At 50.1% G+C, this 26,719-nt stretch overlaps 9 protein-coding genes across 9 annotated transcripts; 3 read left to right on the forward strand and 6 right to left on the reverse strand.

Moving 5' to 3' along the window:
- Positions 1-794: 794 nt before the first annotated feature.
- Positions 795-1,988, reverse strand: A1O5_10088 (myb-like DNA-binding protein FlbD; the record flags this gene model as incomplete). The annotated part of the gene is made up of 1 exon (XM_007750666.1): positions 795-1,988. The coding sequence occupies one exon, from the start codon at positions 1,986-1,988 to the stop codon at positions 795-797; it is 1,194 nt and encodes a 397-aa protein (XP_007748856.1).
- Positions 1,989-5,890: 3,902 nt separating this feature from the next.
- A1O5_10089 (uncharacterized protein) lies at positions 5,891-8,846 on the reverse strand (the record flags this gene model as incomplete). The annotated part of the gene is made up of 2 exons (XM_007750667.1): positions 5,891-8,792; positions 8,830-8,846. The coding sequence occupies 2 exons, from the start codon at positions 8,844-8,846 to the stop codon at positions 5,891-5,893; spliced, it is 2,919 nt and encodes a 972-aa protein (XP_007748857.1).
- Positions 8,847-10,899: 2,053 nt separating this feature from the next.
- On the forward strand, positions 10,900-12,213 carry A1O5_10090 (nitric oxide dioxygenase; the record flags this gene model as incomplete). The annotated part of the gene is made up of 1 exon (XM_007750668.1): positions 10,900-12,213. The coding sequence occupies one exon, from the start codon at positions 10,900-10,902 to the stop codon at positions 12,211-12,213; it is 1,314 nt and encodes a 437-aa protein (XP_007748858.1).
- Positions 12,214-14,227: 2,014 nt separating this feature from the next.
- Positions 14,228-14,687, reverse strand: A1O5_10091 (uncharacterized protein). Its single transcript, XM_007750669.1, has one exon. The coding sequence runs from the start codon at positions 14,640-14,642 to the stop codon at positions 14,328-14,330; it is 315 nt and encodes a 104-aa protein (XP_007748859.1). The 5' UTR covers positions 14,643-14,687; the 3' UTR covers positions 14,228-14,327.
- A 199-nt stretch (positions 14,688-14,886) lies between these two features.
- On the reverse strand, positions 14,887-16,363 carry A1O5_10092 (uncharacterized protein). The gene has a single exon (XM_007750670.1). The coding sequence runs from the start codon at positions 15,967-15,969 to the stop codon at positions 15,169-15,171; it is 801 nt and encodes a 266-aa protein (XP_007748860.1). The 5' UTR covers positions 15,970-16,363; the 3' UTR covers positions 14,887-15,168.
- A 736-nt stretch (positions 16,364-17,099) lies between these two features.
- Positions 17,100-17,768, reverse strand: A1O5_10093 (uncharacterized protein; the record flags this gene model as incomplete). Its single annotated transcript, XM_007750671.1, has 1 exon — positions 17,100-17,768. The coding sequence occupies one exon, from the start codon at positions 17,766-17,768 to the stop codon at positions 17,100-17,102; it is 669 nt and encodes a 222-aa protein (XP_007748861.1).
- A 61-nt stretch (positions 17,769-17,829) lies between these two features.
- On the forward strand, positions 17,830-18,642 carry A1O5_10094 (uncharacterized protein). Its single transcript, XM_007750672.1, has 2 exons — positions 17,830-18,271; positions 18,324-18,642. Exons 1-2 carry the CDS (start codon positions 18,178-18,180, stop codon positions 18,533-18,535), a joined length of 306 nt encoding a protein of 101 aa, XP_007748862.1. The 5' UTR covers positions 17,830-18,177; the 3' UTR covers positions 18,536-18,642.
- Positions 18,643-22,958: 4,316 nt separating this feature from the next.
- On the reverse strand, positions 22,959-24,036 carry A1O5_10095 (2-dehydropantoate 2-reductase; the record flags this gene model as incomplete). Its single annotated transcript, XM_007750673.1, has 2 exons — positions 22,959-23,552; positions 23,644-24,036. 2 exons carry the CDS (start codon positions 24,034-24,036, stop codon positions 22,959-22,961), a joined length of 987 nt encoding a protein of 328 aa, XP_007748863.1.
- Positions 24,037-25,497: 1,461 nt separating this feature from the next.
- On the forward strand, positions 25,498-26,439 carry A1O5_10096 (uncharacterized protein; the record flags this gene model as incomplete). The annotated part of the gene is made up of 4 exons (XM_007750674.1): positions 25,498-25,531; positions 25,580-25,653; positions 25,717-26,221; positions 26,279-26,439. 4 exons carry the CDS (start codon positions 25,498-25,500, stop codon positions 26,437-26,439), a joined length of 774 nt encoding a protein of 257 aa, XP_007748864.1.
- Between the last annotated feature and the right edge of the window lie 280 nt (positions 26,440-26,719).

The raw sequence follows: 26,719 nt of genomic DNA on the forward strand, positions 1-26,719 counted from the left end.
ATTGATTCATGAGAAAAGTCATGGGCAGCAAACATGCATGTACGAGTTGCCCCCAAACAAGAGTGGTCGACAAGCGCTCTGGCCAATGTAGGAAGCTGCCAGTCAATTCGTGCTTGGCAACTTTATCGAAGCCGTCCATGATCTGATGGCCTTGGGTCGTACCGAGCACAGTCCTGGCAAAAGTTATTTTATCAATAGAAACAATCAAGAGAGCGACGTGATGTGAGGTCCAGAGAAGAGCCAATGTACGTAAAAGTCACTTTAACGACAAATTTGTATCATTTCTGGATCCGCCCACTGTCTGTGTGGGCCATTCCAGCTCGGATCAATCATGCCTGCCCCCGGCCTACTCGGTACAGAATGTCAATATCTGTACGCGAACAAGACCGTGGCGCTGAGTTCGCCTTGCAGCTTGTTCCCCCAGAAAGTCACTCGCACACCCAACTGTAACATCATAACAATCGATCGCCAAACGCTGAGACTCTCTTACCGCCGCACAGAAACCATCCTGGGAACATCCACCGGCATTAAATAAAATAAGATGAAAATTCTTGGTGACATTAACCCAAAACACTTGGACCTCCTTCCTTGCTCGGTGTTGGGTATCGTAGAATCTTGCTCCTCGTGAAACTCGCAGGTAGTGTCGGATGGCTAACTTGCCGCCGTGTTGGTACAATAATCGCTGGAAAACGGGATCGAATGAAGCAAATGCCAAAATGTTGGTAGCCAACTCGGTGCTATGCCGAGTATTTCCAGCTTTAGCGGCTGGTGTCCGCTGATATTTCTGGCATCTTTCATTCAAGAAGCCGTGCCACGTTCATCCGAGTATCCTTCTTGCCGCTCGGTAGAGCTGGGCTATTCCTCTTGATCGTGGTCAAGCCTATGCTGCCTTCCTGGAGTGAAAGTGGACGTGGCGAGCCTGGGACAACAGTGACTTCTGGAATCACCGAACCTGCTCTCTCTGCTGATCGATACGCTTGGAAATCGTCCTTGTCCCGCCCCTTCCAAGTGCCGTCGATCTCGGCATCTGGATAGTTACCTGTGCTGTTTCTGCGTTGCATCTCTGGCCACAGCTCCATAGACGGCAGTTTGCTCACAGTCCCGCCGGGACGGGGAGATGTCATCGTCTTGGGCGAAATAGAACAATTGGACTGGTTGTCTGATACGAGCGACGGCGCTTGCTGGTTAAACGATCCTTGCGAGGCCTCAGTCGCCGCAGGAGATAGAACAGGGCCTTCAGTCCAGTTCAGAGGGGGCAACTGACATTCTGATCGACTTGGCGACCAGTTCTGGAGCCCCAGGAGAGGCATTCCTCTTGGACTTGGTAGATTGCCAGGAGCTGAGTGTGGCTGAAGAGGGCTCAGGGTCGGCTGATTACACCCCAGGTACAAGAGAGACCTGCCATCAGTCTGCATGGGGCGTTGATGTCTGTCTGGCTGCGGAAGTAGGTCGTATCGATGCTCTGGTCGCGGGACTTGAGGTCCTAGTGTGCCTGGAGGGCTGGTTCCGAGTCCCTGAAATGGACCGGAGACTGAGAATGATGGAGAAGCAAGATGTCTAGGAAGATAAAGCGGCTTGAATGGAAGGGGTGATGCCGAAGCAAGAATAGGTTGCGTCCGGTATCCCACCGTCTTTGAAGCAGCACCCTGCGGTCCCGTGTGCCTTTTTCGCCGATTCATGCTACCATTCCACCAATTCTTGACCGCATTGTCGCTCCGGTTGCCTAGCCGCCGTGCAATTTCGGCCCATCGCTTTCCCATTTCGCCCACTAGTTGCTCGATAAGGTCGCCCTCCTCTGGCGAAATAGGGTCGTGATTCAGAGAAGGTTTCAGATTTTGATGATATCGTTCTCTGCACTGCTTCGGTGATCGATGTTGCATGTGTTTGGAGATACTGACCCAGTTGTTCGGCCCTTGGGTTCGGACAAGATGCAACAGAGTATCATCTTCTTCTGGCAACCAAGGACCTCGCCGGCCGGATCGGGACATGTTGGTGAGGGAATGGTTGCGCAGGCAGCGGTGAGCACCTCAGTTCTCTGCTTAATGGAGCGTACACAAAGTCTGGGAAATCTCTCCCAGAGGCGTTTTTTGACGGGTCTAGTTGATATAGGAGACAAATATGGATATATGACTCCAGTGCGTGACTTGATCTGAGTTCTGGGCCAGTGGGGGTGGGCGTGAACGGTCCGTTGGAACCCTCAACTTAATATCCACAACCAAGTGCTCCAGGAGAAATGGAGGGCAGGAAACGTCCTGTATCCAACCGTTGTTCGAACAGACGGCCGAGTGTAGTTGTTCTAAAAGGCCAGTTCGATGGTCAAGCAGAAACCGGAAGAACGGGCTTGCTGAAGAAGTTGGGAAGAGAAAGAGCGGTCCAGAGGCAATAATCGAAATGTTTTGGATGCTCAACGTTGACCCAATAGACGGTTGACGTTACGAGTGATGACCCCCTCCCGTCCACTCTTGTCTTGAAAAATGATCTGGGACGCAAACCGAGTCTTGATGGGTTGGCAACGTTGCAGAGTCGTGGTTCAGTGGTCTGAAGGAATTAAAAGATTGAAATTCTGATGTTCGAAACCTGCTATCATTCGACGTATGTAGCGTACAAATGGAAGTCGAATGCTCCGTACCGAGTAGAGGAGGACAAGGGAAAGAGGCGCTGAAAGCACCAGCTAGCATTGCGCCATGGATGGCAAGGTGGGAATCCTCGACGTCCTCTTTCGGAAGCCCGGCTGGATGTTTGTGGGTGGTGGATGAGAAGCAAAAGGCCAAGTTGGGACCCACGCCGTACTTCCCGGATCACTCCTGAGCGAACTCTAAAGGGTTCTGGGAAAAGTTAAGGATATGGAGCAGCGTTCTTCGGCTAAGGCTGCCAGCTCACTTACCCAGGCCAAAGTCCGCAACCAGCCAAATAGGAATGGAAGGCCCAAGGGGACAGGCCCTCAATGCCAGCTCAACGCCGCGATCGAAGGCAAGCGCTAGCCGTTCTTGTCCCTTGGGCCCATTTCTTCGTCTTGTCGAAGCCCAGATGGGGCGCATTCATGGGCAGGAAAGGAAGTGCAGCGTAAGAGCCCGCTTACACTCGACCCAAAACGCCCATGTTCTCCACCAGATCGATCTGGAGACATGGGTGGCCCCAGGGCAATTCATCAAGGCCTTACCAGGACAAGAATGAAGGAAATGTACCTTGACAAATTCACCCTTCCAATGCGGGAGGGTGGAGGTATGCAGAGTGCATGCTTCGGTTTCTATTGCGTGCATAACGCCCGGGAGCGGCTTTCCACGCTCTCCTGGGCCCTTCACGTCTTCAGCAGCTTCGAGACAAAGTATCCTCGGAGACCTGGCATCATCATCATCAACTACCAAGCACTGAGGGGCAAACCCGTAATGGATCAGAGAATTACAGTTCCAGTCTGGGTGAACGGCAAGTCCCGAAGGTTGTCTTGTTCAACCACAGCTGAAAGCGGACCCCGGGAGGGGGGTGGGCATTATCGAGGCACGGATACTTTGAATTTGGTAGAGTCGATCCGGCATTGTTGGATTCCCTTGCCAGCAGAGAATGGACTCGAACCCCCTGATCGGTGATGATGTTGGTGGGATTCCCCCAAGAGAGATCAATAAGCGATGCCGTCAAATCAATGTGTGCTGAGATGATGGAGGAAGCAACTGCAAGCAGTATAGTGGCATGTCAAGGCCTTGATCAAGAGCTCTGAGCGTCGTGGACGCTGAGTGGTCAAGAGGTAGGTCTTCACGTCAAACATTTGAGCAACTAAAATTGCGAGCGCCACGGCCTGAAGCCGGAGCGGTTTGACCGTTGTGGCCCCTGCGAGGCCCCGACGTCGATTGGAGCAGAGGATGGGCCGCCGATAGCGTTGGCGAACAGACAACCCAATGACAGACGACAGACAGGGATCGCGATCGCGCGTCCGGATCTGGCGCGCGGAGTCCAGCGACTTTGACGGTGGGAGCCTCCATTGCCTCTACCAGGCTGAGACGGCTAGCGGCGACTCGAGACGAACGCCATATTTCGTTAGGACATCCCAAACAGAAACAGACAGTCAACAAAGCTCCTCACGGGCTGCTCTGAGTTTGTGCCAACTTTGGTTCGGGAAGATCACCAACTCCGCCAAGGGGATGCCCTAGCAGATCCAGTTGGATTATGAACGATCCCCCCTGTTGTATGACAACTCCCCGCTTCAACTACCATTGTGAGGTGTGTTGTAGGATATTCCCTGGATCCTCATCCAGCTCCTGTTGATGGCTGCAGACTGGGGCTTGATGGGAAATGGCCAGCGAGCTCATGGAGGTTCTGACGGGGGCGGAACGACGTTCTGGGACCTGGCAGGGCCCCTGTCAACTGAAGCGTCGTTAAGTCTCGCGCTCCAAAGCAATAGTACCGAGTATAGCGGCAGAATTTGGCGAGGGCAGACGCAAGCTGTACCTCAGGTCAGAGTGAGTCCGGAGTACCTGGGTACTTCGGGTCCTACAGCCGGACCGTCTTGGAGGTACCAGAGGGAGGCGAATACGAGAATCAAGCGACGGGGAAAGGGAAGCGCAGAGAGCGGCAGGGTGGCAGGGTGGTAGGGTGGCAACGTTGGCAGCGGTGGCAGGGATGTTTCGAGTTCTCGATTGCGAATGAAGCGCAGTTCAGCTGGTTGCTTGGGCTTTTAGCTGTTGAGAGGCGAGATTCACAAACCAATGGCGCAGAAAAAACTGTGACGAACTTGAAACCAGCACATGATGGAGACACCCCAAGACACCACAAGACACACCGTCTGCTTTGCTCTGATTCACTTTCCTCTCACTTTCACGCTCTTCTCAGTGCTCTCTCTCTCTCTCTCTCTCTCTTTCTCTCTCTCTCGTCTCTCTTCTCTTTCGTTTCCCTGCCGAGTAAAGCAATCCAATATCCATTTCCACTTCCGATTGCCTTGTTCCATGTCAATGTCAATGAGCCTGTGTTCCCCCTTTTCCCATCTCCCATCTCCCTTGTCCCCCTGCTCCTGTCCATCGTCACCGCCCTGCCCTGGTCTGGTGCAGGATCCCGCTCAGCTACCTATGGTACTGGGTCCCTCAAAGGCGTACACACCATCCATGCAGCATCCGAATTGGGGCGGTACGTACTTAGGTACCTTGGTACCTACTATCTATTCCCTTTTCCTAATGCGTGCAGCGTCCCAAGACTGTTTAAGCAACGGAAAGTGGTTTCTTTTCCCTTAAGCCTCAATAATGGAAGTTGAGCCCATCCACCGCGGCCAATCCGGGGTTCCAGATCTGGTCCTCGTGTTTGAGGCCGCGAACTGCTCTAGATGGATATTATCTCGCGACACAGATTACTTGGGCCCCAAAACCTCAGCTCTCAAAGACTTCGTCTCCTTGAGCAGTTACTAATTTGCCACCCGTCCAAGGATTGACGCATCAGTGGCTTGTAACCTTGCAATCCTCATGTCAGAATAACATGGCACCTTCCAATACATTCTCCCCCTTTGTGAATGGCTTCCACATCCATCGCCAACTGGCCGAGGGGAAGCCCGAGTTTCCCGTTGATGGAAGAACTCGGAAGTCATGCCATCAAGCTTCACGTCAACAACTCCTTGGACTGCAACCCCGTTCAATGCTGAGGTCCAGGAGGCAGCAGAGCCCTCAGTAGCCACAACGAGCCTTCTCCTCTCCTGTATGAACTCAGTTGTGTTCGTCGCTGCTGAGGTGTCCATTTCAAGAAAATTTTGCAGGACACATCCATAGGTGCACGCGTGACAGTCGTCTATCCTAGGAACAATCCAAGCCGAGCCCTTGGTTGAGTAGTCGTAGTCGTTCGAACTCTTCTCGCATGGCAGGCGTCTCCCGTTATGCCCAAGCCGAGCTCTCCCAAAACCCCCAATGGACATTTCAGCCTAAGCAATATTCACAAACTCTCTCTTCTTTCCTCTTGCCATTCCAGGTGCTGCCGCATCACCTTCCTGCCATGTCTCTTCATCAACATACTCAGTTTCCCCGGCGACCTCTCTCACCCTGCGCCCCAACACTCTCAATCCCGCAAGATTGAACCCCAGCTCCCCTTTCTGCCTCATCAGCGTGCTTCGCAGCTTGCTTCTCACCTCCTCCAACATCCCTTTCATCGCCCTCGAACTCACAATCTGTTTTTGATGCGTCTTCAGCATGAATAACAATATCCGACATGTCAAGGGGATGGAGCGGCCTTCTTCTGCCCAAAGGGCGAGGAATGTGAAGAGCGCGGGAACCTGAGAGAATGAGAGCACGAGCAGCGCGTCCTGGAGAGACGCGGACGGGATCTTTTGAAAGGTACTGAGTACGTAGGTCGATGCGGACATATTGTTGTTGGCAAGGAAGATCGGATTCCGCTGAGGAGCTGCACCTTTGGGGTTCGTTCTTTTTGCTTCGGCGTAACTTTGCATCGTTTTGAGATCTTCCATGCCCACTTCCAGTGCTTCCGCTATTCTCTCTCCAGCCATCAACGTCTGCGCGGTTTGCTTGCCGGCCGGTCCTGCCTCGACACCATCTGCATTTCCCTCCCCATCAAATGTATTCGCATCATTCTCCAGGGACGTGAGAAGCGTGTTTTCATACATGTCCTCTAGTTCTTTTTCTCTTTCTTCTTCCAAGAAGATCTGCTCGTCAGTTTGTTGCCATATGCGGATGCTCTTGTCATGACTCGCTGTCACAACAAACTCTCCGGAATGCGCAACTGCCATGGCCCAAATCTCTCCATGGTGGCCTTCCAGCTTTTGGATCTGCTCAAACTTGTCTGCGTCATAATATTTGATCACTTTATCCTTGCTCGCGGAGAAGAAGTGGTGTCCATTCCCTTCATCGTTATTGGGGACGAATTTAACGGTGAGTATACTGTCTTGGTGGGCAAAAAATGCTTTGTGGCAGTCACCAAAGTCGAGGCCCCAGACACGGACGTTCTTGTCGGCACTTGAGGTGACAATAAGTTTGCTGTCGTAGCTGATGTCCATTGCGAGAACCGGGAGTTTGTGACCGTATAGCGTGAGGAAGAGTTTGAGTGTGTCGGTGAAGAAGACTTTCACAGTGTTGTCGAGAGTGCTGACGGCGAGGAGTCTTTCGTCGGGAGAGAAACAGATGCTGAGAATGTCGTCGGTGACTTTGAGGGTGCGGGTATGGACGAGGGTGAGTCGCGCGCTTTTCCGCGTTGTACCCAGTATTTGCTCCTGGATGACTTTAAATTGCCAGAATTTGGCACTCTTGTCGGCCGATCCTGTGACTAGGGATTTGCCGTCCGGGCTGACTTGTAGTGACCAGATGTCTCGCTCGTGCGCATTGATGGTATCGAGCAGTGTGGAAGCTGCAATGTCAAATACTTCGAGCGTGCCTTCTCGCGTACCCACCACGACGATTTTGTCACCTGGAAGGAATGCCACGCCAAGAGCATGACCACAGTCAAGGGTCCGCAAGCAAGTCTGTGTTCGTGTGTTCCATATTTTCAAGCTGCCATTCGAGGCAGTGGCGAGCATTCTGTCATCCGAGCTGAGCGCAACACAGCGGATGTCCGTACGGTGGCCAGGCATGTCCACCGTAAGTGCACGGTTGTACTCTGGGGCATCAGATGACTTCTTCATATCTGAAGCCGCCACTTCGAAGAGCTCAAGTTGATTGTTTGAAGTGGCCACCAGGATCCGAATGGACTTGCCAGATTTTCCCCCTGCCCAGTCCATTGATCTAACCTTCCCGCCCGTACGTACAAGCACGTAAGGCACAAATATGTCCGCAGCCGCTGCATTGGAGATATCTGTCGGGTCTTCAACTTCATCCGCGACGTCGACTCCTGAATCGGCGTCCGTTGTTCCTGTTTTCTCTTTTCTCCTTTTCCGCTTCCGGGCAAGGGATTTTCTTAGCTCCGTCTCCGACCGAATCCGTAGTATCTCAACAGCTTTGTCGGAGCCGTGTACAGCAATTAAGTCGCGTTGTGGATGGAATGCGATCCCCAATGGCCGATCGCGGCCGTGCCGGTACAGTGTTCCTCGCTCTTGCAGGATATATTGTCCTTCAGGTACGTTCGTGCGAAATTTCTCCTTCAATACGATTTCGTTTATTGACCACACTTTTAACTCCCCGTCATTGCCGGCGGTAATACAACCACTGCCATCTCTCGCAAGCCCCAGAGCCCAACATTCTCCATTTGTTTGCGTCACATGCGTCTCGATGCAGTGCTGTGTAGACAAATCCCACACTTTGATCAGAGCATCCTTACTAGTAGACAGGAGGAAGTCATGGGAGCTAGAGCCGCCATGGAGCGCATCTGGAGAATCGCCTGCAGTGAGGAAATTGAGCGAAGTAATTTGATCTTTGTGGCCGCGGAGACGATACAATCCCACCTCGGCAACCAGATCCCAAACGATAACATCAGTGTCCTTTGACCCGCTGGCGAGACGGACTCCGGAATGGTCAAATATGAGTTGTGTGATTGCCGTCCTATGTCCATTGAAAGTGATTATTACTGTCGCTGTTCTTGAGTCCCATATTCGGATCTTGCCATCGTCGTAGCCCACAGCAAATACATCGGGGTCGACTTGGCTTCGGCATATGACGGTAACAATCGCATTGTTGTCCGCAGTGTTCCATATTCCCACTTTTTCTGACTTCTTCAGGTCCCACAACAGGACTTCGTCGTTGGCGCCGACATAGGCACGACCGGCGCCACCTCTGCTCGTGGAGTCTTCATTCTCAGAACTGGGATCCCAGACGACGTTAGCGGAGGCTGTACAAATCTGGCCAAAGGTCTTGCTGTGCTCGAATTTCCTGCGAACATCAGTACTATTCTGGTTCAATAAAGAACCATCTTCCCACTCACAAATATGACTTGACCATTGCGGGGACGTTGGCGGCGCAAAGTCGAGGGCAAGTTGGCAACTTTTTTTTTTCTTGAAATGCGGAGAAATTTAGCGACAATCACTGCAAACCCGCCAAGACATGCACAATTCGGTTTTCTTGGCGTCGACATCTCAACGGCGAGCTAAATTCGTCCTTTGGCTCAGGCCCCTTAACAGCCTGAAGTCCGTTCTGCTTAGTCTGCCGTCGCCATCACAGAAGCATGTACTCCGTCTTTCGTCCGTCCTCCGAATAAGATGCGCCCTACATCCGGAGCACAGATGTTCACGTCCCTCCACCCCGAGGCACTAGGTCCTAGACGTCGCCTCAGACTGCTCATTGGCAGGGCTTGGTTTCATTGGGATGGGGAAGAATGATCTTGTGTCACGAGTTTCAGGACTGTTGTTCTAGACCGCACTCGCTTGGCACATGCAAAGGCCTAGAATCTGAACAGTTGTCCACATGGAGAACACATTGTGCGTTCGCTTCGCTGCACGCCGGTAACATATCATATAAAACCGCTCGAGTTTCGCTTTGTCGAATCGTGTCCAAACGAGTACGTCGCCTCCGGATGCCAAATGACCAATACACTAGAGAATCTTCCAACAATGGCCCGAGCCAATGTTGTGAATGAAGTCATTGTCAACATCATCTCGGCGATCGTTGAGAGATTACGTCAGAGAAATCTTACATGCTCTAGGAGTACCGAGCATGATTGTTGTATTCCTGGGCTACTTCACGGTGCGGCGCAAGAAAATGTTCCATGCTTGACCGGCAAACTAGCGGAGCGACCTAGTTGTACCAGTTTTGATAGCTGACTATCATTCCCAGCATTGGTGAAATTTGACGACGACAAGACTGAGCTACAGAAATTGTGCGCACGCCTTCATTGGGACTTTGGTCTGCTGTGCCAGATTGCGACTGAGTGGAACGCACGAAACAGCAGCGATGCGAGCATGTTTGGATTCGACTCGACCGTCTTCTTTTGCGAAACTGCATGGGGAGTTGAAACATGTCGGCGCAGTCGGTGGACTTCGAGCATCGGGCTGAATTATGCCGAAGCATTCGACCAGATGTACCTAGGTGTCAGAGGTTGTCTCCAGCCCATAAACTGCAGAAGAAAAGGCCAAGACTGACCTGCAACCGCCCCTTTTCGAAGCGGAGCGAATGAGGCAAACATGACATGCCAACTCGAGACAGGACCTGCCGGGGAGGGGAAGGCTCGGAGTAGGATTGGCAACGGAGACTATCATAAGAGGAGAGGTTATATTGTTTACTCAAACTGGCTACGATATCCAGCAGTATGGAGTAATCATGCAACTGTGTGGTGGGTGAAGAAGTCGGTACGGACCGGGGGTGATCAAAAACATAGCAAATAATATTAATCTTTCCTCCTCCGTATTACCACCATGGCGATGATAAAAGACCGGGTACTTTGGCCCCTCGATGGGTCATGCCATCAAGGAGATGATTAGTGGCCTGACGAAGGTGAAAATATTAGTCTTGGAAATGGAGATATAAAAAAGCATTTGGGGCAGCATCTCCGCGGCCACGTTAGTTTTCCCCCTCGTTCACTTTGAAAACCCAATTCTCCATCCAGCAACCAACTGATCTACAGGGCAAAGCAAACATCTCATGTCAGGACTCAAGACGCGGTCGCTACATTGCCTTCTCGCTATTTTCATCGCTACGAGACGCTGTGCACAATGAAATGATGGGAGCCTGCAAAAGCACGCTCAGTACCAAGTCAATCTGCTCACCGATCATGGCTTCATCATGCCCGCGGAGTTCTGTTGATCTTACTGCTGTTCTCCCGTTGCAGCCTCCTTTGCGGCAGATTATTATGTGAGACGTGGCCTGACACATCGCCTGTCGCGTTTACGTACTCGGTTGATTTCCTGCCCCGAAGCAGCTGCTGGACGAGAACAAGCGTCGACAATGGTATTTAAGGTCTGTGTGCGTTCTGACTCTGACTACTTGCAGAAGAATAATCGCTACCATTCATCTCCCTTACCGGCAAGAACTGTTCCTCCCACCGAGAACCAACCTCAGGATGCTTAACTCCACTCAAGTGCCAGCACCAGTACGAGGTGACGAGCCGGATGGTCTTCCGGCCGTGAAGCCATCTCGCTCTCCTCCGGCCCAGCGGCCCGAGCTGAGCCTTGAGCACCAGGAGATCGTCAAGTCTACTGCGCCCGTCTTGGCCGAGCACGGCACAGCCATCACTTCACACTTCTACAAACGCATGCTGGGCAACCACCCCGAGCTCCGCAACATATTCAACTCCGCACACCAAAGCACGGGCACGCAACCAGCAGCTCTTGCAAGTGCGGTGTGGGCATATGCCGCCAACATTGACAACTTAGGCGCTTTGACGAGCGCAGTGTCTCGCATCGCTCACAAACACGTCAGTCTCGGGGTCACGCCCGAGCAGTACCCCATTGTGGGCGAAAACTTGCTCGCCTCCATTAAGGAGGTGTTGGGCGACGCGATCAACCAACCTATTTTGGACGCCTGGGCCGCAGCGTACCAACAACTTGCCGACATCTTTATCGACGTCGAGCGCGACTTATACGGAAAGGCCGAGCACAGTCCCGGCGGCTGGACAGGATGGCGCAAGTTCAGAGTGGCCCGCAAAGTCCCCGAGAGCGATGAAATCGTCTCGTTCTACCTGGAACCCGTAGATGGAGGCCCGCTACCGGCTTTCAAGCCAGGCCAGTACATCTCCGTAAGAGTCTTCCTGCCGGAGCTGGGAGTGTACCAGCCTCGCCAATACAGTCTCTCCGACACGGACGACGGGAACCACTTCCGGATCTCTGTGAAGAGGGACGCCGGCATTAGCCCTGCGCCGCCCGGACGAGTCTCGAATATCCTGCACGAGAACCTGCCCGAGGGTGCCGAGCTGGATGTCAGCAACCCCTTTGGCGATTTCTTCCTCGACGTCGCCGGCTCCGACGAGCCCGTGGTGCTAATTAGCGGCGGCGTCGGGCTCACGCCCATGCTGTCCATGCTGGGGACGCTGGTCGAACGCGCCCCCTCGCGGCCCGTCGTCTTCGTCCATGCCGTCCGCAACGGCAAGGTCCACGCAATGAAGGACTACCTGGCCCGCATCATGGCGGAGAACCCGCAAGTGTCGCGGGCCATCTACTACGAAGAAACCAGCGATGGGGAGCGCGAGGGCGTCGACTACGACTTTGTCGGCCGCATCGTTCTCGAGGACATCAAGGACAAAGTCCTCCTACCTGGCGCGAGCTACTACCTGTGCGGCCCTATCCCGTTTATGCGCCTCCACCGAAAGGCCCTCGAGGACCTCGGCGTGCCTCCTGAGCGGATTCACACTGAAGTGTTCGGCTCGGGCGTCGCTTAGATGGATAGATATATCGATGCCATTGGGCCCGTTTTTTTTTTCTACTACAAGATATACAAGTGATACAAGGTAGCCTGGGAAGATGCGATGCACGGGGTTGGCACCGGAAGAGGGCTAGATTAATTAGAACCCTTTGTAAACCTGGATGCTGAAATATGAAATATTCCATACAAACCTCGAGCACTGCTTTTCCTTCTTCCGTTTCTTCTTTATGGCTGTTCTTAATCTCACTCGTCGTCCAAGATACTAACGATCCTGCTATGTACTTCCATAGCATACACATCGGGAGGGAGCGTAATGCAGACGAATATTCTATACAATAAGGATCTGGCCGCCGCTTTCCTCCTTTATCTCTGGTCTACCCTAACAACTCGTTCCGTCCATGGAGCCATCATGCTACGGACATTGTACTCGGTGGTCGCTGAGCCTATTCCTTCGATGGGGTTGTTGTCAGTCGCCGTCGTCGTCTTCGCAGAACGTACGTACATATATAGATCTCCACCGTTGCTCGGACTGCTGCAATCATGATACTGATATATCCTATTTTGAGCCTTCCACTTGGAAAACAATACTTCGTGTTTGTTCACTCAATGTTATTGCTATCACGATTTTTTTTTTTTTTTAAAAAAACAAAAACAAAAAAAACCTGTCGAAAGCCGGATCTTATGGTTGCATGGATGAAAGTTGAGACCCATCCAAATATCCTGCTGCAAAAGTGAGAGCACGAAACTCAAAAAGATTGGTGCAAGCAGGAGTGTATCGCCGCAAGTCCAATGCCCTGCCCGAATCCGATATGCAAGAGGGGCGAGAACCACAAGCCACCCACAGCGAAAACGTAGAATGCTGCCCGCATGCAACCATACACTCGGGGGGCAAAATCGTCGATGCACATCTCGAGCCCGCTCCTTCTGTCACCTTTTACATCTCGCCGGCTTTGCTTTGCATGGTGTGGTAGTGATTGAGATGGATCGAAGGACGAAGTTAGTGAGCCAACGGGAGGCCATGACTTTATTCCTGCTTTGAGGTATTTTTCTTTCTCCGAGTGAGAGATAGATCCTTTGTCGAGTTTGTGTCTGTCCGACCAATTCGATTCACGGGCAGGCAGTATTGAAAACTCAAGGAGCTCCCACCAAAACTTGCCATCCAGCGCCCACGGAGCCACGATCCAAAGCAGGCTTGCAAGCCCAACCCAACAGAAGGCGAAACCCACACTTAACTTAGAAGAGCCCCAAATCAAGCTTACTGCTCCAATCCCACATCCAAACATGTAACAAAGCCAGCCTGCAAGCACCTTATCCCGCCAAGTATATCTCGAGGTTATCCGAAATGGGTTGTTATGCAAGATGGCGATGGATGCAAAGTCGATATTGAATCCAACTTCCAGCCAGTATTGGAATTCGCATTCCTTTGTAGCCGGTCTTTTGAGTGCGACCACAATGCTTTTCTCGAGATCTCGAAAGTGGAAGTGAAAGGAGGTTTGGGTCACTTTCTGGGGCGCCCACGCAGAAGTGCGACAGCTGGAATCTCTCTGTCTTCAAGTATAATTGCGCCACCTTCGAGGTCTCTGGCTGCCGTCGCAGTTGGGTCGGCATCCGAATGGTCCCGGGCTCCAAGTCCAGTTCTTGGGAGATGCGAGATTTCCAGGTTCGACTCGACTTGTACCAGTGGCAGACCACCATGAAGAGCAAGTTCCAACGTACGAGCGTCGCTAGAGACGAACATTCTCTCCACTTTCGCTTTTGAAATGTTCCAGTCGGCGGCTTCAACTCGGCAATATTGTTAGTCTTCCGACGTTTTGCAGAGAAATATCACAATTTGTCCAGATCATCAGCCACCTCACTCGATAAGCTGCTATCTGTTTCTCCGTATAGGGATCGTTGACGGTTCTGCTTGTCTTCAGAGATGCCAGCAGAACCGATGAATTATTCTGGGCCGGGTACCAAAAGTCTGCTACCACTTTCGTCGACGCCGGTCCAGGTAAATATTGTTTCGTCATCTGTCTCCCTAATGATTCCTTTAAAAAGGCACTTGAGCACTCACCATATAGAAAGGGAATATTGACATTGAAGAGCCTAAGCAGAACAGTAGGCACGGTCCTCAAGCGGGGTTGTTTGTCATTTCGAAGCCCATGACATCCTTTGAGTCAGCGAATAATCTAGAAACCCCCTTTCTAGTGTCAAGGCAGCCTGGCTGACCCCAATTGTCTGGAGAACCTCAATAAGAGAAGATTTGGTCCCGATCCAAGTCCAGTCTCGGGTATCAACAGAAATATCCTTCGAGGCCATTAACTCTTGGAGGGTCCGCCCTCGTTGAAACCACCGGCTGTCTGAGAATTCTGCAGGAACGGTATGTGGGTCGAATAATCCTGCACGGTATACATCAGCCAGGTAGACATAGTATGTTTTTGCGTGTGTATACCAAGTGAACATAGAATTGATAGCCTCGAACAACTCGGAACTACATACTTCGCTTATCTGTGCAAGTCGGTTCGGTAGTACTGAAATCTCTGAAGCATTCTGGATGTGATATCTCTCCGGTAGACCGCTCGAACAACCGATATGGCCATAACATCGCTTAGTGTGCGTCGCGCTCAGTATGTCTGAATTGCTAATTCACACTTTCAACAAAGTCGCCCAACCACCTCCATGGACGATGCCTCTTCCTACCTATGAGTTAACATAGAGTGATTTCACCATGTTTCTTCTCTCCTCGCTGCCACATCGCGAGAACTTCATGCTCCCATATATTGTGAATATGCATTTCCCCCACAACTTTGAATCCATGTTCGTGTTTTCGGATGAGGAGAAGACTCTCGCATCCGAAAACAATGCAGCATTGATCACCAACCCTTGTTTGCCCTGGTGCAATCCCGAACTGACCACCTTTTGCATGGACAAAAGTTCTCTGCTTTAACCAGTCCGCGACAAACCTTTTATAAGTCGTAGAAGTTCCCCCTCATGAATTTTTTTTCCATACAGTATATAAGGACTCGGGAATGTTAGGCCTTCTGTTAGACCTGCTTAACAGTTCGAACCCAAATGCAGCTCGATCACTGGCTTGAAACAGAGGTCCATCTTCTGGAGCATCTGCAGACAAAGTTTCCAGATAAGCTTGCAGGGTATCAGAGCCATAGCCGTCGACCAGTTCCCATTCCATTAATGTGTCCCATATCCTCGTAGAGTACTCGAGCCACGAATTGCCGTCGTCTTCCTCAGGAAAAATGGGGCTGCAATAATCAATTTCATCAAGTACTACTCCACGAACTCGCAATTTGTCTCTTATCATCGAAAATTGCGGATTGAAAGCATGGTTTCTTAATGTCGGATGATCCAAGCTGGTGCATGGCCCTGGAACGTCCCACCGTGGCACCCACGAAGGGAATTCCGTGTCGAGGCTGTTGCCGGTGTGATGAACTGATGAGATAATATTAAGGTTTTTTGTTCTCCCCAGCCACCGCTTAGCAAATCGAATATACAGGATATCCAAGTCGATGGAGTAGTCTGCTAGGACGATGGTGGTTTTCGTAGGGTAAGATGCTGACGGATGGCCAAGCAATGAATAAATTCGGTCTCTTTCGTCGGAAATCTCAAGGACTCTTATAGCCCTCATTAATTCCAGCAGGCCCCTTCCCATCGTAGAGTAGTTCAGTGCTGTTGTCCTCAACATTGGCCGTTCTCCATGCTTAGTTTGCCATCCATCTAAGCTGATGTAGTGAATTTCCTGCAACTTCCAACCTCTGGGGGTCAGATCATTCATATTCCATCCGTAGGCAGTATAGATAGATCAAGTCCTCCCAACCACACTCACTGTCACCTAGAAGAGCTCTTGGGTTTCGTGCCAGACTGACTTCTTGTATAACCCAGCAGCGGGTGAACCATGGACTTTGTAAAGCCGCATGAAAAGCCTCCCATCTCGTGTCTTTGAAAATTGAAGCACTTTTGCCAGTTAGCGTGAGGTTCCACACGTCTTTAGCGTCAAAAAGCTGTTTCTTCACTGTGGCTCCAACCTCTGCAATCAACGACGCAGCCTGATCTCCCACTTCTCCCTCTACCCCAAGATAGACCAACACTTTCTCGGCCCGCCTAAATATTTTCGCCATTAGACCAACTTGGTGTTGCCGCTCTTGATCGTCCGTTTGGTTGATGCAGATCAGAGTGACGTCGATGAGAGAAGTAAACAAGTGTCTCTCATAAGTATTCTAAACTGTCGGTCAAGTTGCTTACCCAATGTATTCCTGCACCCTCTTTAGCGAGGCAGTGTTGTGCATTAACTAGTGGGTGTTTGAGCTGTAGCTGTGCGGTCATGCTTCGAGCCTTTACATGGCTGAGCGGTCTTTAATTCTCTCTCTCTTATTTTTCTAATATACTTCTATTACTCCTTCTCTATCCTAGGGAAGTGCTATCTTTATATACCTTACGTCCGCATCGCTCGTTGGCGTTATCCGTTAGGTACTCGCCGTATTCTACTCGGTGAGCGCCGAGTTCCTTATTCTTTATGTGGATAGCTGAAGACTCAGCTGCTAGGACGAGATCGCAGGAAATATATAGAATTATGTTAATCACCTATCTATAGCCGCTTTCGACGGAGACTCCGAATCTAGAGAGCTCACCATAAACTAAACTCCGTCGTCCCTATTTGCGAATCCTGCCATGGCCCCAGCACTCTCGGTCAGCAAGTGTCAATTAAATTAAGCGAGAGTCTCCGCCTTTATGCATTTGGTCCTGCCAAAAAGCCGTTTATGCAGATATGGAAGTCCGTCCTATTCTGTCCTAACACCTACCCCAACCGTATCCCTACAACACCGCAGCGGTGCCGATCCTGTGCGTATTCCAGCAAATCGGGGCTGACATCTGATCCTCTGAGGATTTCTAGTCCAACCGCTCCCCTCACCAATACTGCACCTTCTTATACTTCGTCACGCTACGCGCGTCAATCTTGTGTCCAGCACATGGCCGCAACAGCTTCCAGTCAACGTCAAAGCAGCAAGTCGACTTCTGAGAAGAGCAAAGGTCCCACAGCTGCTTATGCTTCATATCGCAGAACTTGCCTTCTGAGATCGCAATGAAGCTTGGGCCGTAGGAGTTGACGCTAGCGCAGAGCTTTGAGGCGCTGTGCACTCGGATACTGCTAATGATGAGGATGCCTTCGAATTTCCAGGATGAGGTTCCGTTTGTGTTGGTGGTACCTTTGGGAGGAGTACTCGTAGTATTTGACGCTGAGGTGTGGTTACTATGCGGCGCTACAGGATCGTGAGTTCTCTTCCCTTGCGTGCGCCTGTGGTATCTTTTGGTGATTCTTCCGTCACAGGATACTCCTGGAAGCGGGAATGTTGCACATTTATCGCACGGTTGGAGTGGCCGCGTCAGTGGATCCGTACACAATTTTCGTTGTTCGTCGTTATCAATCTGTGTGAGGCTTCCAGGGTTGTTGATGATTTTGGACGGATCTTTGTCGGTGCCGTCTTGATTGTATTCGAGCGGTGGGTCATAAAAGAGAATTGATTCTTTGACCTTAAGCTTCTGATACATTCGAAACCTCGGTCCGCTCTTGCACATTGTGGCACTGTTATTAGCATATGCGGCGCCCTGCGCATCGGTGCAGAAGAAGTCTCGTCAACTTGGAAACATCACTGCCGACAACATCGGCGTGGCCAATTTTACCACAAGCCTCAGCTCGCAACCTCTCACCTGGACCATCGGACAATCGCAAACCCAATCTAACACGTCGATCGTCATCGCCCGCGATTTCTATCTTGGCCAGCCTCCCTCTCTCAACATACAGCTACAATCAGGCACTCCCGACTGTGGTATATTTTTCTACGGAATTGCACCTTTGCTGCAGTTCCCCGATCCCAGCGGCGTTGACCAAGGCCCAATTTCCGGCGCATGTGCGGATGCACTCACGCTTCCTTGTGTGGAGGATCTGCAGAACCAAATTGTAGAAGTGCTGACTGCAAATTCAACCATGGATTGTCTTAGCCTTGCAGCCATACTACAACCGAAAGCGCCGACAAGCTGCCCGGCTCAGAACGGGAACTGGGGGGAGGTTTCTGCAAAATGTGAGCTCCATTGTTTGACTGCACAAGTCCTTATTGCTGACCAGGCTTGCAGCCATCTCGGGACCTGGTGCACCTTCTCCATTGTCGCTTTCTGATTGTCATCCAACGATCGAAAACGACTATTCTCTGATTCATATCGACGATGTTAGCAGCTCACCTTTCCAGGCAGATGGCGGTATTGGGTTTGATGGCTTTGTGTTTGGGATAACTCCGGTTCTACAATTCTCCATAACGCATTGGATTCAAAGCCTGAGGTGCACTTAGCATGCCTGAAGGTCATTACGAGCGAGGGCAATGCCGCTGAGCAGGTGTCCGCAAGCACAGCCTGGGTTCCAGATCTCGTCCTTGGATACTCTGCCGTACTGATTCTGTGTACATTTTTATTGGTCTAAAACAGGAAGAGATGATCAAGCCAACCAGGATTCAAGTCTCAAGGAGTCAGATAGCGCTATCAGATTGAATGATCAAGTTAGGATAAGAATGTAGGCAGAGTTTAATTGTTGTATACAGAAATGAGAGTGGATTCATCTACTTAATTGTCTTCTGTCTTCTGGCTTTTCAGAGAGACTCTGCCTATCTATATACTATTTGCACTGTGGTAAGAAGCGATCCGCTGAATAGATCTGGACCTGGCCAGATCTGTCCAGTCCTCGTTGTCGATCAACGGTGGCACCGAGGCTATTATAGAGAGGCCTCGGTTGAAGCATTGGTGGATTGATTGGTTTGCCACAGTGGCGCTCTGCTGTCAACAGTAACTCCCTGGCTTTGTCATGACTTGCAATTGGATTGATTCGCTATGTGCGGAGGTGCTATGTACACGAATATTCTACTTAAAGGAGAGAAAGGATATCAATTGCAAGAGATTTGTCCTCCGTGCTATACTATCGTGGCGTAGTAGCTGAGGAAACCGATCTCGGCTTGACGGCCTCGTGGTAGCAGGACAGCGGTAAGTCGCCGGAGCATCCAAGACTTCGTAGGGTTTAACTTCTAACATCTAGTATCAGTATTGATGCAGAAAGAAATGTGTTGTTACACGATGAAGGCATTATGGTCTAGTTGGTGATGTACCACTACTGCCTTTACTTCAGCGGCCCGGAACTCCATATCCAAATCAATCCATATGCCAAGAATGGCGTATTCTAGAGGCGATGACGTTGGAACTCGGAGAGCTTCATAGTAAGGTATATGAGGTCTGAGGACGAGGCCGACTGTTAAAAATTCTTGGCCAGCCGAATTTGCTCGACTAAATGCATCCTTGTTTGCCAGACCGATGCACGTTCTAGCAATTGGGAGAGGCTCGTGGTGTCCTTGATCTGGCAAGGTATGCCACCGACCAAAAACAAGCCTTACACAAAATCACAAATCAACTCAAAGGCTGCTCTCTCAATAACCTCCAAGGACAAGCGGACTATGTCAGTGGCGCAATCGAAGGCATCCCACCGCCTTTCAGTTCCAAGTTGCATAAGGAAACATTTCCAGCCTTCCACTATTTTGTGAATTGAAGGAGATATGACAAGAGATTTTATCATCTCATTTATAGCCCCGACAAAACGCAAGCCGGTGTGCAATTTGGTCACACCATCCACATCCCGGAGTATATGCCCGAGGCAATTTATGATTCCCCTTGCGTCATACCTTTGCGACCATTCCCCGAAAAAGAGTGCAGTCTTTCCTATAGAGCTCTGCTCTTCGTTAAAGACCTTTAATGGCAATCGGGAAAGGTCGGGGGCCAGAATAAAAGACCGCCAGTGGAATGGCCCGAAGATATCTCTGGAATTCCTGATTTTGCTCTATTTTGACTGCGAGTTCCGATCCAGCGAGCAGTTTCCGAACGAGAGCCCATCAGACCAGCCGGACATCTGTTGGGCACAAATACTTTCTCTTCGTTGTGAAGCTGTAGCAAGGCATCTTCCAACAAAGCTTCTGCATCGAGATTTTGGAAGTTAGGGGGAATTTTGTACCCATTCCAGTCCACCCAGACGGAAAGGATGTAGCCTTGATCTTCGCTCGCGGCACGCTTCAGGGAAGCAGGCGGCTCGAGACTGTTTAGAAATTTGACGTTGGAAGACTGTTAGGAACGCCTATATTAGATAGGCAGAGTGCAGTAGGATAGTTATGTCTTCAATAGCTATAAGCCTTCCTTAACGCTAGGTTACAACAAGACTTCGAGCATGAGAGAAGGAAGAGTCTCTCATACGAGAAGCGTGCGAGAAGTATACCCTTCTCCCTCTCTTATTTCAGGAGAAGTCTCTCACGCGAGAAGTGTGCGAGAAGTATGCTCCTCTCCCTCTCCTGTTTCAGCTTTGTTTTGCGCTGACTGGGACCGCTTAGTGTTACCGCTCAGACCTCCACATCAGTGTTGCTGCTTAGGCCGTCACACGGCTGGTGTTGTAGCGGAGGTGGCAGGTTGTCCTGTTCATGACAAAGACGGCCCATCATCGGATTTCAGTCTTGGTGCATTCCCCCTTTGCCCTAATAGCAGACGGGCTATAATCTCCCGAGTTTGAGGTAGTCTTGCCGGCTTCGAAGACTTTGTAGTCACCAGCGCAAAAAGACTCGTGTAATAATTTTCATTTCTTGACCAGATTTCGTCGTAGGTAGATATTTGACATACTTGACGCCAATAGTCGGTAAGCTATTGAGTGCTGAATGGACCACCCACTTCTCCCGGGATGTAGCTCTCCCGGGATGTAGCATTTCGCGAGTTCTTGGTTGGCGTGTGTGATGCTTATTGATTTCGAATATCGAAACTCTTGAAAAGGCCATATGCGATCTAGCCATGAGCATGCCCCATTAGAATTCGGACATCGAATGCCTGAGAGCGCGTCTTCAAGATTGCTCGCAGCGAAGGAGAAGTTTTGATCCGGCAATGACAATGAATCTGCCTCAACGAGTTTCGCAGATTGGTACGCGTCGAAGGCTTTTCGTGTACATCCACAGAGAGGTCCTGGGAGAATGACAACCACTTCGAGCATCCTGAAAATCATCGGAATAGCAGCCAAAGTCTTCTGTATTCTTTTAGCGCTCTGAGGCACGCAAAATTGGTCGATCCAGCAAGCGCCATATTCCGGAGTTAATTGTGCGAGCCTTTCAACGAATTTATCAATTCTCCACTCTGCTCCCAAACGGATGGACAATTTTTCTGACGGTTTTCCTCACACATGGCCAATGCAGTGATATTGGCCGCAAACTCTCCCCAGGTGTACGATATGGCTACGGTGCTTAACTCATGAAAGTTAGTCTCCTCAACTCCAACGCTCAGGTGGCATTGCTCGCCAGAAAATTCGAGACAAGAGCACTTCTGAAAGGCTGCAAGTCTAACCAACGATAAGAAATCATTTCCAGAAGGATTCTGACTGGACCTAGAGACTAAATCAAGATTATAAGACAAGGAAGCAGTTGGGGCAGAATCTCGGTCAATTGCTTCGTCCCTTGTTCTTGATTAAGCGTTGTCAGAGCGCAATCGACAAGCTCTATTGAAGACCTTCTGGCAACTGCGTACTGGCAAATAATTTGCAGAATTAAGAGAAGCTCTAGTTAGAGACAGTCGTCCTGGTCAACTATCAGAGGAGATTGCTCAAGGAGACTATTATGGAACCGGGCAAGGCCCCTTCCAAGTTAGCCCCTTCGGTGTCCAGTGACTTACGAGTGGCTGAGACGAGTGAAGCGATGGCCGAGGTGATGGCCATGCCGAGACTTTGGGGGCCGCAATAGGCGTTTGCTCACCCGTCCTCACCTCTGCTCACCTCGTGTAGTGCATCGAGGATCCAAAATTGGTAGCGGGCCGACCGCTCCCTTTCTGCCATGTAATACTATAGCTGAAGTAAATGCAGCATACTGTTCCAATGCTGACTAAGCACGGGTGCCAAACAACATGTGGGGGAGATAGACATCGCATTATCGTTAGGATGATCATCCTCCTAACTTCCTTGCAATCTCCATTTCGATAAAAGTTTACGCCTAGACCGGCTCCGGCAAAACCCTGCTCCTGGATACTAGGGACCATTTGGTACGATGTCCATGACGTGCTCTGATATGTCTATATAGCTCGGGTCTATTCCCACTCCTATTGTAACAAGGCAAAGTGGCTGTGCTGTGATGGGCTGTGCTGGGCTGGTAGAGCGGTGGCAGGGAGGAAAAGTTGTCTAGTCACATGTCAAACCAAAATGGGCTGGCAGAGAGGGGGTGGGGAACAGTTTACAGTGCTGGCAGTGTGCCATTCATTACAGCTTGAGCAGAGTATCATGAATTCTATGGCTTTTGGCGCCGTCTACCTAATTCCTGAGTGTTTTTTATCAGTCCTGTCCTGTTCCTCAATGCTGCCGCTGTGCTAGGTGTTCGTAGCCCTAGCCACTGCCCCTCTGAGTGGTGTTGGTGTTGTCTTGTCAGTATCAACCAGAAACGCGTTCTCGATTCCCGATCTGCTGGACAGGCCTCTGTGCGTTGTTGCACGTGCACGCCGAACCCTGAAGTGCTCTGTTACAATACCACGCGGCAAGTGTGTCGTCCATGCCGATAGTTCACTACCAAAAAAACCCGTAACTTGATTAAAATAAGCCTCTATAGATTCTGTTGTCTCTCTTGAGAAAAGAAACGGTTGAAAGCCATGCTCTCCTACACTGACGATGGGTTCACAGGGTACAATGGGTGAGATTGCTCGCGAACTTTTCAATGTCGTCCGTGATTATCATGCTTCCTCCCCTTTGTTGCGATCCAACGTCATTCTGGCATCAATGGCGAGCAAAAGCCCGTAAACTAATCCCAAGGTTGGAGTTGAGACACCCAGCTCACGCCCTTTTCGGACCGCAGTCCCAAATATCGCTTCCACTTCCATTGGTCTTCCAAATTTGCTATCGTAGTACATGCTACTGTAGATAGGCCCCAACTGATTGATCTTCGTTAAAAATTCATCAAGTAAGTCATCATCTACCTCGGGAATTCGTAATGCCTTTGCCACGCTGATTCCCTCTGCCATCAACGTTCTCGTCAGCGGAACAGCAAAAGTGGATGATGAGAGCCATGATGCTGTGTTCCAAGATGTGAGAGTTGTGATAGAGTTCCAAGCCATGTTCCAGATTGTCTTCTTCCAGCGAGCGGTCTGAATGTTAGGGAGAACCTGTACTGGAGTTCCTCCCTCGCGGAAACATGATACAAATTGATCGAGGCTTTCTTGTTGCACGGTCGCGTTGATGTCCTGGCTTTCGAAGAGGCCAATCTCCGTGTTTTCGGGTGGATAGTGGTGGACAACGCCCGGAGACAGTTGAGCGCCTCCTACCCATACCTGAACGCAGAGCGTTAATTTATTGTCTTGAGGATAAGGTAATGATATCAATTCAGCCTCAACAACGTTGATATATTAAGGAATGACTCACCACGCCACTAAGAATTGGACAAGTGGGATACGCTTTTCTAAAAGGCTCTTCAATCCCGATGCCATTTTGCATCAGCGCAAATGTGGTCCTTCCCACGTCCACCACGGGTGCAAGGTCGCGAGCCACTCGCTCCGATTCGATAGCCTTGTTAGTGCATACAACATAGTCAAAGACACGCTTTGCATCGGACGGCTGTCTGAACACTTGCACTGGCCGAAAAATATGTTCTCCATGGGAGTCGCTCTTGACAGTAATTCCATTCAACTTGATTGCTTCGTAGCCAGAGCGTGCAACAACAAATAGACGGACCCTCGGCGACCTATGAAGGATAAAAGCATAAAATGCTCCGATGGAACCTGGCCCATAGAGGAGCACGTCAAGACACCTTGGCATTGTGTTTCTATGCTGTTGAGACAATGATTAAATGGCGATTCGACATATGAAGGCTGGCTCCTTCAACTAATACCTTACAAAATATCAAGCATTGCTGCCCCTTGGAGGGCAAGATAATTGACAGGGACAGAAGAACTTTGTTCGTCGACGAGCGCTTGGAAGCTGAAAGCACCCCCCTCATCGGACGATTTTTTGCAGTTCCAATGTGTTCCAAGGATTAAAACTCAGAGAATAGAGCTAGAAATAGATGCTGACTCACTCAAAATTGTTTGGTCACATGTATCCGCGGAGTTTAGAACCATCTTGATTTCGACAATGGTCCTGTCGGAGGCACCCTAGTATATGCAGCCGTGGTGGGGGCGGTGCACCACCCAGTCATATCCTCTCGCAACTGCTAGCGACAGTGGGGACGGCATGAAGGGGATCGGATCATCTTGATTGGAAAATGTTAGCGAGGCTGGAAGCCTCTATTTGCTCCTCTCTACATCCAGTTAGCAGGTTTCCATGGAAATGGCCGCAATTCATGAGAGGGTATGAAGATTAACCCTTCCTCCAGTAATGTTCCTTGCATTTATAACTTCTATTTGACGGGATGGTAGAGCGCTAGCATTATCCACAAATATTTTTCTGTCTGATTGAAAACGACAGTCACATTACAATATTATTGTGTCAAATGCAATACTCAAGCATCACGCTTACCAGCTAATTCCGAGCACAGCATAATCTTCCATCCATAGACATGGCCAATCCAGGCAAAAGGGTCGCTACAACTCATCGCCAGCTTCCACCTTATGCGAAGGAGGATTTGCCTCCAAACCAGGCAACGAATTGGTCCCTTAATCGACCAGAATACTTCAATTTCGCTACCGATACTGTCGACAGATGGGCAAAAGATAATCCGCATCATGTTGCCATGCTTTGGGTATCCCAAGACATGACTTCTCACCGTTCAATGACGTTTCAATATTTCTCGAACCAGTCCCAGAGAGTTGCTTTCATGCTTACAAAACTAGGTATAAAGCAAGGCGAAGTCTTAATCGTTCTATTACCTAGAATTCCAGCATGGCTAGTGAATACAGAAAGGAGAATCATAGACGATATCGGAGCTGACAAGAAAAAATCAGGTGGGAGGTTGCACTGGCGGCTCTTCGACGTGGTATAATTCTCGCTCCGGCACCTACGATGATAACTGAAAACGATATTCAGTATCGCTTTAATTAGAGCAAAGCAACTGCGTTTATTGGGGATGAGACCAGGGTTAAACAGTTTCGGACGGTTAGGTCGCGGTGCCCTTCCATGAAGACTGTTATACAAGTGGGAGGACTTATTCCAGAAGACACGGTTGATTATTACAATGCTATAGAGAGTATCCCTCCGAGCATCCAATTTAAGTCTCTGTCTCTTCCTTGGGATCATCCGGCAATAATATATTTTACCTCGGGAACGTCTGGTCTTGCCAAAATGGTCATTCATAACCAGGTGTCATTTCCACTGGGTAAGTGAAAAGGAAAATTTTATTTAGGGCTCTCTACTGATTTGACAGCACTCAGCAATACCGGTAAATTTTGGATGCAGCTAGAACCTGGGAAGCTCTTTTGGAATACAGCGGACCAGGGTGTGTTCACCAATTTTGATTCATACGTGATCTGCCTCTGATTCAATTCTTTGGGTTGGGGAAAGGTAGCATACTCATTTTTTGGAGCGTGGAACTGCGACGCTACCCTATTTGTCTTCGATGACCACCAACCTTTCAGCGTCCACCGCCTGTTCAACATTCTGAATCGGTTTCCTAATACCACGCTTTGTGCTCCTCCTCTGGTATGGCGCCAACTTACGCTTCGAGATTCGAAAGATTGCCCTATTCAGCCAGGCTCCATGGGGAAACCTGCACCTGGTATCCCGCTAAATGTAATCGACGTGGATGAGAGAGAATGTGCCCCAAGTGAAGAAGGCAATATCGCCCTGAAAATCAGGTCGCCAAACGAAGCTGAGAGCTTCTTCGGTATCTTTGACGGCTACATTGACGAAAACGGCTGCGTTTCTAGGCCAGAGCACCAATTTATTGTGAATGGTAAGACTGAGACCTGGTACCTCACCGGGGATAAGGGCAGGAAGGATGAAATGAACTACTTCTGGTTTGTCGGGAGAGCTGATGATGTGATTAACTCGGCTGGTTACGGCATAGGTAAGTCCTACGCAAAGTCTATATGCGCGTAACAAACAGTTAAGCCACACGTGCTAGGTCCGTTTGAAGTGGAATCGACCTTGAAGCTGCATCCTGCCGTGGCAGAATCTACCCCTATTTCCTCACCTGATCCCAAGAGGGGCGAAGTTGTTAAGGCATTAGTTGTCTTGACAGACGAATATTCCCAGAGAACCTCAACGCAGCAAGATTTGTGTTGAATGATCAAAAGGTTGTCCCCCGTTATTCAGTACGGGGACTACGGTAGACTATATAGATAGTACTGGGTGGCTGGGCTGGATCACGTGACTTCCCAACCTTTAGTTTAACAATTTGGACGCTCTAATAAACGAGTTGCAAAGATTTTGCAAATCAAACGCAGCCCCTTACAAGTATCCTCGCAAGATCTAATTCGTCGACTCGGATTCCTTGCCAAAGACCATATCTGGAAAAATCCAGAGAAACTTGCTAAGAAAGATGGAATGGAAAGATGGAAGACCC

Source organism: Cladophialophora psammophila (genome assembly GCF_000585535.1).
Source record: "Cladophialophora psammophila CBS 110553 chromosome Unknown aczJe-supercont1.18, whole genome shotgun sequence".
In the NCBI taxonomy this organism is placed as follows: domain Eukaryota; kingdom Fungi; phylum Ascomycota; class Eurotiomycetes; order Chaetothyriales; family Herpotrichiellaceae; genus Cladophialophora; species Cladophialophora psammophila.